The sequence below is a fragment of the Gymnodraco acuticeps genome, unplaced genomic scaffold (genome assembly GCF_902827175.1).
Source record: "Gymnodraco acuticeps unplaced genomic scaffold, fGymAcu1.1, whole genome shotgun sequence".
In the NCBI taxonomy this organism is placed as follows: Eukaryota; Metazoa; Chordata; class Actinopteri; order Perciformes; family Bathydraconidae; genus Gymnodraco; species Gymnodraco acuticeps.
This window is the reverse complement of record NW_022992085.1, coordinates 954,944-966,445: the sequence shown is the minus strand read 5'-3', so window position 1 is coordinate 966,445 and position 11,502 is coordinate 954,944. Positions and strand designations below refer to the sequence as shown.

The 11,502-nt window shown below is 37.9% G+C and overlaps 1 protein-coding gene across 1 annotated transcript in view; it reads left to right on the top strand.

Moving 5' to 3' along the window:
* Positions 1-9,158: 9,158 nt before the first annotated feature.
* r3hdml (R3H domain containing-like) overlaps positions 9,159-11,502 on the top strand; it is a 6,423-nt gene continuing 4,079 nt past the window's right edge. Inside the window, exon 1 of the mRNA XM_034202594.1 lies at positions 9,159-9,238. Within this exon, the coding sequence (XP_034058485.1) occupies positions 9,159-9,238 (80 nt within the window). The remainder of the gene's footprint in view (positions 9,239-11,502) is intronic.

The window sequence follows — 11,502 nt, the reverse complement described above, 5'->3', positions numbered from 1 at the left end:
GAGTCTGGGTGGGTAAAATGTCTCTTTATTAAGAGCTGTTGGAAAGGCAAAAGGCCCCACATTTCCTACATATGAGCAAGAGACACATGAGCCTGTACGTCTGGGTTGTTTAACCTCTTTTGTTTGAGTTATTTTGGGTAGTTGTTTTGCATCGTTTTTTCTGTTTGTGATCATTTTATGTCACATTTTTCGTCATAGTTTGTCACTTTGTGTTCATTTTGAGCCTCTTGCTTTTTAGTAGATGTCTCTTTGAGTGACATTTTGTAGGTGAGAGCTAGATATGTCCCCTGTAGTCGGATTAAGTATTGAATCCATGATCTAATTTATATATTTTTTGGCTGTGTTTATGATGTCTTGTGCACACTTAAAACAGCATCTTAACCTTAACTGTTTGAATTATGCAACACATTTGCATGCATATTTTAACTGGCATTGTGTAAATGTTTAATTATTTGACTGATGCTGATGAAGATTATTGCAAACTTCCTGAGTCATGCTGAAGGAAGGTTCAATATTTCCGTAAAGGATCTGCATGCAGGACAAAGTTAGTCCTTGATGCACTCTGTGCAGGCAAACAAGCTTCTCCTAGAAATGAAAAAAAATTCAGGCACGCTTATTCTTTGGCTGATTGTTCTTTGAGCATAAGGCCAGACTACAAACTCTGGCTGAAGGTGAAATGTATTTTAAATGAATGGTTGTTAATCACAGTTTAGACATCTCACTGGAGAAATTGATTTCAAAGGAGTTCTCAACAATTTAATGCATACAAAAATATTGAATATTCACAATTTGGCTCCACTGCTGCAGATATTCCCAAAGTGAACATGCTAAATGCAAACACTGAAGGGAATCTCTTTGAGAATGAACATCTCAAGTAAATACGAGAAAGGGGTCGAATCATCTTGGCTGGTTGATCAAAAGACTGAGGTTTCACTGTGCAGAGTGTAAAATGTCGCTGTGAATTATTAAAACAAACTGTTCTGAGATCTGAGATTATTCCAACTCTGAGGATGAAGGGCTGCCGTTTGAAGATCTGCCTGCTGACACTGCAGAGAAAAGGGATCGTTAGCTTTTATTTCAAATACTGGTTAGAGCATTTTATACCTTTTGTTCGATAATTAAATCATCTTCAAAGAGAATTATTTCAACGAACGTAATGAGAAAAAAACATGAACCTGGGATATTTGGAGAGGTTTAAGTAAAACACGTTAATCCTTATTTTAAACTTACATTAATTATACGTTTTTCTCCATGTTGGCCTCGAAACAACCTTCAAGTTCATATTGACACAATACAAATGTATTTTAAAGTGAGCATTCATTAGTCATGTATCTGGCCACCTGATCGGCTCTGTTTTGTTCTCCACCACACCCTGGAGAAAATATCGGACTCTTTTTGCAATTTCCGTACAGTCGGTTTATACTTTTTTTTGCTGAATACATATCCCTGCTGCAGCTAGAAAGCACTGACATCAGCAGTGAGAGTGACTCAAAACAGTAAGGTGCTAGAAAACCAAAACAATGAGCTAAGAGACGCTAAATCACTGTTAACCAAAGAGGAACTGCATTCAGGTGGTAGTTATCATATTCATCATACCTTCAAGAAATCTGAGACACAAGCTTTTAATTTCTCCCTAAGAAGACACAGTTTGTATAGAGACCATTTACCACAAGGCACGTTCAGGGACACTAACTCAAAGGGCTGTATTTCAGGTGCTGCTGTAAAGTGGAGTTGACTCTGTGAGTGTCAGCAGCTGCTGCTGTTACTCAGACGCCCCGCTGACACCTCAAATACAGTCGGGTTTGTTTTATGTTCTCTCTCTCGGGCACACAGGGGGCCACTGGGTTCTCCTCTTCGCCTTTCAGACACCACAAGGTCACAGACAGCTTTTGTACGTGAGCGCCCTGCAGCGTCTCCACCAGACGATGATGTCATGCTGCAGGGGGGGGGGGGGGGTCTGCCGGGGAATCATCTTCTCCAGGATCTGACCCCTTTCAGATTGTCCTGCATAAGTTTCTCTGCTCAGATTTCCTGACTCATTCCAGCAGATATAGCCACCTTGATTTGAATTTGTGTTTTATAGAATTGCAATACAGTTGTTAAGGGGTAATGTTATTGGAATTGTTCTGATTGTGTTTATAAAAAGAAATGTAGGCTATCAGTCATTCCATCATAGTAGATTCAACTTATTGTCATTACACATTACAGGTACCATGTAACGAAACGGTTTCTCTGCATTTGACCCATCCTAGTGTTAGGAGCAGTGTGCTGCCATTATGTACGGCGCCCGGGGAGCAGTGTAGGGAACGGTGCCTTGCTCAGGGACACCTCGGTAGCACTTGGTCTTTCCGGGACTTGAACTGGTGACTTGCCAAGCCAAGTCCCTATGGACTTCGCCACCACCGCCATCAAGGTTCAAGGTTCTTTATTGTCAAACTAACATAGCTACAGAATAATTATGTCGTTGAAAATCTTAGGTCACAGGCTTCTCCAACAATGCAACACAATAATACAGATAAGCAGACAATATTAAAGCAATATTAAAGTATATTATATTAAAAGTAATGCAGAAGAAAAATAGTTCGAAAAAAAGTGAGACAAAAAAGTGGAATAGTGCAATACGAGTCTATATACAAGTTATTGGAATGATATATTAGATAATAGATAAATAATTACTAAGTAGCAGATGAATGTTGTGAAATTGCATCAGCTCTTATACTAAACACTTACTATAGCTAATCATGACTTAATTGAGAGCTCTATTTCTGTTCACAAAAATGTTCAAAAAGAGATAACCACAAAGCGATATTTAACTGAAAATACTAGGGAAATGTTTACTCAGAATTTTTCTTCCACACTTGCCCCTGCTAACATCTCAGTAAATGAGCTAGTAGATCATTTTAATTCAAAAATTTAAAATGTTATAGATGCCATTGCTCCAACTAAGGTAAAGGAAGTGTCTGGCAAGAAAATATCTCCATGGAGAAAGGCCATGACCGTGAGAACAGAAAAAAGAGAATGTCGAAAAGCTGAACGCAGGTGGCGAAAAACAAATCTCCAGGTTCACTTTGACATCTATAAAGAGAGACTTGGCCTTTATAATTTGGAATTGAAAAACGCACGACAATCGTTCTTCTCTGACATCATTACCAAAAACAAAAACAACGCACATGCCTTGTTTGCTACCGTCGACAGACTAACTAACCCCCCAGTGTCAGTAGCCTCTGAATTTCTATCCACCAGGGCGTGCAATGATTTTGCCTCCTTTTTCACTGACAAAATTCAGACAATGCCTCTGCATCAGGAACAGCAAATGTGTTGTCCCTATGTCCACCTAACATCAATTCAGACATCATGACACAATTCCATCAGATTAATGATAAAAACCTAGAGGACATTATTCAACTTCTGAAATCCTCCTCTTGCTGCCTTGATATTATTCCAACAGGATTTTTCAAAGATGTTTTTCGTTGCATGGCCTCAGATCTACTTCATATAGTAAACAAATCTCTTCACTCAGGTATTTTTCCACAGGCCCTGAAAACTGCAGTCATTAAACCGCTCTTAAAAAAGAATAATCTAGATGCTTCAGTAATGAACAATTACAGGCCCATATCAAACCTGCCATTTCTAGGTAAAATCATTGAAAAAGTTGTTTTTCAACAGTTGAGTAATTTCTTGCATTTAAATAACTGTTTCGATGTGTTCCAGTCAGGCTTTCGTCCAAACCACAGCACTGAGACTGCTCTTGTAAAGGTCTTTAATGACATCCACTTAAACACAGACAGTGGCAGAACTTCAGTGTTAGTATTATTAGATCTCAGTGCTGCGTTTGACACTGTTGACCACAACATATTACTAGACCGACTGGAAAACTGGGTGGGACTTTCGGAAACAGTTCTAAATTGGTTTGAATCCTACTTAAAGGACAGAAACAACTTTGTTTCTATAGGTAAATACAAATCTGAGTTGACAAATATGACATGTGGGGTTCCTCAAGGCTCCATCTTGGGGCCTCTTCTCTTTAACATCTACATGCTACCACTGGCTCAGATAATGAAAAACAACAAAATAAGTTACCACAAATTTACGTAACAATTCACCAGGAGACTATGCTCCAATTCAAACACTGAGTAAGTGCATTGAACAAATCAATGACTGGATGTGTCAGAACTTTCTCCAATTAAACAAAGATAAAACTGAGGTAATGGTTTTTGGAGCCAAGGCAGAACGTGTAAAAGTTAGCACTGAGCTTCAGTGTGCAATGTTCAAAACAACAGATAGAGCCAGAAATCTAGGTGTAGTCATGGACTCTGACCTGAGTTTCAACAGTCACATTAAAACAGTTACTAAATCAGTCTACTATCACCTAAAGAATATATCTAGGATTAAAAGACTAATGTCACAGCAGGATTTGGAAACACTTGTCCATGCTTTTATCTTCAGTCGACTGGACTACTGTAATGGTGTCTTCACAGGTCTCACTAAAAAATCTATTAGGAAGCTGCAGCTGATCCAGAACGCCGCTGCTCGAGTCCTCACTAACACTAAGAAAGTGGATCACTCCTGTTCTGAAGTCTTTACACTGGCTTCCTGTGTGTCAAAGAATAGATTTCAAAATACTGCTGCTGGTTTATAAAGCACTGAATGGTTTAGGCCCAAAATACATTACTGACCTCCTGCTAAATTATGAACCATCCAGATCTCTCAGGTCTTCAGGGACTGGTCAGCTTTCTGTCCCCAGAGTCAGAACTAAACATGGAGAAGCAGCGTTCAGTTATTATGCTCCAAATATCTGGAACAAACTCCCAGAAACCTGCAGGTCCGCTGCAACTCTGACTACTTTTAAATCCAGGTTGAAGACTTTTCTTTTTGTCGCTGCTTTTAATTTAACTATTCATATCTTAAACTGCACTGTAACTTTTATCCATGTATTTTTTCTTTTAATGTTTATTTTATTATCTTTTCTTTTTAATGACTGATTTTAAATGCCCTTTTCTTAATCTCTTTCATTTTTTGTAAAGCACTTTGAATTGCCTTGTGTTGAAAAGTGCTATATAAATAAACTTGCCTTGCCTTGCCTTAAATCCCTTGAAGAGGCACAATTAAGCTTTGGGTTCGCTCTGTCCTGTAGTGTGCTAGATAGGTTTTGGTGTATGTAAATGGTCTGCAAAGACTAAAATCCCAAAGTTTCCTCCAGAGCGAGTTTCTCTCCCATGTAAGGCCTAGACTCAAGGAATGGAATAAACTCCCATAACATTGGCGACGGATATGCAAACTGCAAAGAGGTTGAACCCCACTAAATGGTTTTCTGTGGCACCATCAGCCTTATGGTGAAATATCTCACCATCTATTCATTTAATGTGCATAACATATCAAAAGCTACCCTAATAACTTGGTGATCTCTTGACCTTTCCTGTGGCACCAATCATGACGTTTACAGTTTGAATTTAAATGAAATCATTTTAGATGGATTGCTTTGAAATGTGTTTGGTGATATTGGATCCTTTAGCTTTTTTATCTACTGCCATGTGTCAAATACTTTTATCCCAAAACATCCTCAACTGACATTGGTGCTCAGTAAAAAGTTACATTTTCTGTCCTTTTTTTTAACATTTCCATTTTGACTCTATGTCAGAGAGTAGCAGTGAGTAAATATACTTTCTTTCAACACCATTTGACCTTTTCTTTCCTTCATCCTATCGACCTGCAGGAATTTTCCGAAAAGCTTTAATCCCCAGGGCAGTGACTCCTCCGTCAAACATACTGCACCCTCTCAAACATCTCTCATTATGTTTGCACAGCTCCACCAGATTGATGGATGCCTTTTATATTGCTTTTTAACATTTCTCTCTTCTTTGATGTGCGCTGATAGAAATATATATACTACGTGATAGAACTGACATGCATGTGGCCACTTCTATATATACATTTCTGATCCTACAAGTACAAGGCCTCACTTATGATTTAAAAACTAAAACAAGCTAGTGACACGTGAATAATGCATGCTCTTAATTCTCATAATATCAAAAGTGATACAGACATATGAACAAATAAGTATTAAAGAAGCACTTCATGTTAACGGACATTCGTATTTCTTCAGGCGAGTTAAAAGCGGTGAATCTCAAAGACAAGATGTGACCTGGAGTTTTTAAGTGAATCTGAGTGTTGTTGACCTTCTGTATGTCAAAGGCCCCCACTGCCTCTTTGATGGAGCCCTCTGTGCATTTTAGACCCAAAGTCACACAGTCTGACAGGCCTCTGCTGAGCCTGCATGTGGAAGTGTAGTGAAAACCTTTGAAGAGTGAACTTCAGAGAGCTGAATCTATGAAATCACGTGACACACACAACACTCACATCCCGTTTCTCATGGAGAGATATCGCAAGTCCTTTCTTCTTGCAGCGGTCTGACTGTACAACCACCACAGACCCTGGTAGACCACCTGATACTCCACAGACTATCATGCAATAACCCTGCAATGTGCAATATACTGTACTACACAGTCTTTGTTTTGATTGGCTGCCACTGTACTTCCCTACCTCAGACTGTTATCATTGTTGTTAACACTGTTGTGTTCAATATACACTTTTTTACGTGTGCTTGCGTCTATGTTTTTTTTATAAATGAATCTACTAACTTTATTTTGGCCATGTGCCCCTGTAACAACATTTCCTTGCTGTGGGACTAATAAAGGATTTCTAATTATCCTCTTATTTTTGTCCAAAAGATATTAGTATAAATGACATGTCTTCATCAATTTCAGCTAAATCTTCAACTCATCTGTACTGTTTTATTTTTGTTGCTGAGATATGCATCACATCAGTTAAGAACTTGATGAAATGCTTTGAGTCTCACCCTAAAAGAAGAACACAAGTTCTGTTTTTCTGACAGATTTACACTTAATTGCTATTCTCCATCCATCAGATGCCCTCTTACTCTCCCACCTGCTCACCTGTTTCCACTTCCCCTCATCAGCCCTGCAGTATATAAACAGGCCATTTTCTTTCTCTTCTTGATTGTCAATGTGCTTTGTGCTTTCCAGCCACCTTAACCCTGACTTCTGGAGCCTGTAGCTGCCATCAGATGAAATCCACATTGGTCTCAGCTAGCTAATGAAGCCATGCCATGCAAGAACACTGGGTTCTTTTAAACTAAGGTTAAAAACCTTTCTTTTAAATGCAGCCTATCCTGAGATATCCTTTAACTGTGCCTTATCATTGCACTTTTAGTTGCAGCCAGTAATTTATCGCTTTTATTAAAGGTGGGGTAGGTAATTCACTTCAGAAACACTTTTTGTTATATTCCATGGAATGCTCTTCACATCCCGATAGCAATGAATACATTAAATGCTTTGACAATAAATACATACAAACATGTAATCTGTGGAAGCCGTAGCGCTGTAAAAAGCACGACCAATCATCTGAGCCGGCCCGGCTAAAGTAACTGGATGGCCTACCTGCCTGTCAGCCTTCCATCTCGTGCACACACTTATCTCGTGCCCTGATTGGTCATGTCCGTGTCCGTGTGTGTTGGAGGAGGGGCTCTGTAAGGAAGTCTGAAAGAAGGGGCAGATTTTTTTCGGCTGCGTACTTTCAAATTCTAGCGCACTCGAGCTGGTTTCTCCATTCTTACCTACCCTACCTTTAATTGTCACCCTTTTTGTTTTGTTTTTGATTGTGTTATTGTTTTGTTTTTAATTATTGTGTGTTGAATGCCTATGTGAAGCACTTTGAATTGCCTCTGTGTCTTAAAATGTGCTATACAAATAAACTAACCTTGAACCGTAACCTTGCTAACAAACTCGGTTGGCAAACATGATGAATAAACTGCTACACATCACAATGTCAGCTAAGTTTAGCATGCATCTGTTTTGCACAGGCATTGGGCTCAAGGCACTGTTGAAACTTAAATTGAGTTTCTCCACTAAGTGAAATAACATTAGTAACTGAAAACACAAGCATTTGAAACGTCGTGGTATTTTGTTATAAATACACTACATGTCCAATTTCTCGCGGCATTAAATGATCTTTTCTTTGTTTCTTCCTGAATCAACTTTAGGACCTGACAGCTAAGTGACAACACAACAGCGATGAATGTGAGTAAACATTTGATTAACCTCTAGATACGTTTATGACTGTGTTTAAATCACACTGTCATCTTGCTGAAGCAAACACGGTTGAATATGTAATTTCAGGGAAAATGTTGCATCTTTTGTAAGTGACATTTGAATCCTAACCAACATGGATCAAGTTCCTCGTAAAAGTCAGAGATGATATTATTCTGTGATTTTCATAAATTGATTTATATTTCCAGTTATACTACACTCTAATGGTAAATGGATTGTATTTATATAGCACTTTATCCAGTCTTTACGACCACTTAAAGCATGTTTACGTTATACAAGTCAGCTTTCACAATCCATTCACACAGGCAGGGGCTGCTGTGCAAGGTGCCACACACACACACACACACACACACACACACACACACACACACACACACACACACACACACACACACACACACACACACACACACACACACACACACACACACACACACACACACACACACACACACACACACACACACACACACACTGAATGAACATTAGTTGTTAAGGAAGACATAATATAAGGACAATGGCATGACTTAATGATGCAGTGTGTTTCAAAAAAGTGCCAGTTACAAGTTGGTAATCATTTAATAATTGCATCAGATTTAATTTGTTCTTTTGTCCTGTAGTTTTCATGTCATGTCTTAGTTCAGTTAGAACAAACTATAAATTGTAAGAAAGTGAACAATGCACCTACTTTTATCTCTTAACAGTTGTTTACAGTCTAAAGTAGTAGCAGCTACGAATAACAATACAAAATTGCAGAATTGTATTAATTACACACCAGTCCTGTTTATTAAATTAGTTCATTGTTGGTCTTAGGGACTGTGGCATCAATTCATGCAGTGTGTTTCCAAAAAGTGCCAGTTACATGATGGTCATAATTGCATCAGACTTTATGCATCTGTTGTGCTCTAGTTTTCATGTCATGTCTCAGTTCTCCTTGTGTCTGAGCTCTCAGTATCTCTCTGACCTCAGCTCAGAGCAGGTGCTGCAGTGTACCTTGGCAGTGTCCTCTGTCTCTTGTAGGGAACATTACTCATGGCGGGGGATCTGTCTTCCTGGAAGCAGCTGGAGATGAGCGCTGACTCTGCAGCCACTCTTCTTCTCCTCTTTGTTTCGTATGGCTCACTCCTTCCCCAAGGCGTGCTTATTTAAACTTTTTTTGTAACGTGTTTTATTGAAACTACACGGCGGAGGTCAGGAGGGAAGCCACCATATTTGCTCCTGTAAAAAAGCCTCAATCTCTCAGTTTAAAGAGTGTCTTAACGTTGATTTAAAAGAAACTGGTAATACTTTCTATAACCTAATCACTAACACCTATATGTATCATATCGCACTGATATTGCACTGTATCTATTTATAAAATACAATAGGCAATTCAATTGAACAAAGTACATAAAAGTAGCACCAAAGAAGAAAAACTAATATTTTTTTAAAGGAAGATGTACAGTAATATAATAAGGATACTTATAGGATTATATATATGTATACTTTTTATAATATTATGATTACTTCTACTGTATGTTGAGGGTGCTGCATTTCCTTTTGAAATCCTGTATTGTATAATGAAAATAAAATGTAACAATGCAATGTAATATAGCACAAAATAAACAAAATAAAATAAGTCTTTATTGGAAATACTATGAATGATTAAACACCCAAAATGTCCTTTTACAAATCATCATTTAATGTATAGTAAAGTAACATTAACACATTTTTTATAAAGCATTAACAAAATCTGACGTGATGTTGAACGTCTGAAAAATAAGACTGCTCTGAAAGGCAATTTCCTGTGGTGGTGAATTTGTCTCCAGCGGGGAAAAAGAAAGAGACAGTCTGTAGGTTTAGGAAAGAAGAAGAAGAGCCAGGAGTTTTGTTTTTTTGAACGCCGAGTTAAAACTCTCTGCCACACACGACAAACTGGCTTGTTTGCAAAGACTGGTCGAAGAGAGGATTTCTCCGCTCTGTGAAAAGGTCCACAGATGAAGGTAAGAGACTCAGAGTTTTCCTATTTTTGGGTTACACTTTTACTTCTGTACACGTTTGCACAGCGATGACAGTTTAGATTTTAGATTTGTTTTGGTTGTGACTGCTTGTAGGTATTTTTTGTAGGTTTTACTCATTGTTTTTACAAGTATCTAAAGGGGTTCATTTGAGAAAAAAATGTCTCTGTTTCCTAAACCATGCTTTTGTGTACCCTCTTGGATATGCAAATCAACCTGGCGTTGGTTTATTCATTTTACACCTGTTGCAGCAGAACTTTAGAGTTTTGCTTCATACTGTAGATAGATAGATGGATAGATAGATAGATGGGTAAATAGATAGATGGGTAGATAGATAGATGGATAGATAGATAGATGGGTAAATAGATAGATGGGTAGATAGATAGATGGATAGATAGATAGATGGGTAGATAGATAGTTAGATTGATGGGTAGATAGATGGTTAGATAGATGGTTAGATAGATGGTTAGATAGATGGATAGATAGATAGATAGATAGATGGATAGATAGTTAGATAGATGGGTAGATAGTTAGATAGATGGGTAGATAGATAGATGGATAGATAGATAGATGGGTAGGTAGATGGTTAGATAGATGGTTAGATAGATGGATAGATAGATAGATAGATAGATGGATAGATAGATAGTTAGATAGATGGGTAGATAGATAGTTAGATTGATGGGTAGGTAGATATAGATAGATAGGTAGATGGATAGATAGATAGATAGATGGATGGATGGATAGATAGATGGATAGATAGATAGATGGGTAGATAGATAGTTAGATAGATGGGTAGATAGATGGGTAGATAGATAGATAGATGGATAGATGGATGGATGGATAGATAGATGGATAGATAGATAGATGGGTAGATAGATAGTTAGATAGATGGGTAGATAGATGGGTAGATAGATAGTTAGATAGATGGATAGATGGGTAGATAGATAGTTAGATTGATGGGTAGGTAGATATAGATAGATGGGTAGATGGATATATAGATAGATAGATGGATGGATGGATAGATAGATGGATAGATAGATAGATGGGTAGATAGATAGTTAGATAGATGGATAGATGGGTAGATAGATAGTTAGATTGATGGGTAGGTAGATATAGATAGATGGGTAGATAGGTAGATGGATAGATAGATGGATGGATGGATAGATAGATAGATAGATAGATGGATGGGTAGATAGATAGATGGATTGATAGATAGTTAGATAGATATATGGGAATGTAAATGTATTACTATAAGTAGAATGAAAACGATATACCACTGATACTTACTTTCATTTTGTCACCAACCTTGTCACAGTTTACAATGTTTTGGAAAATAGAAATGTTAAATAACAAATGAAAACACTTCATAAAGATTTTTT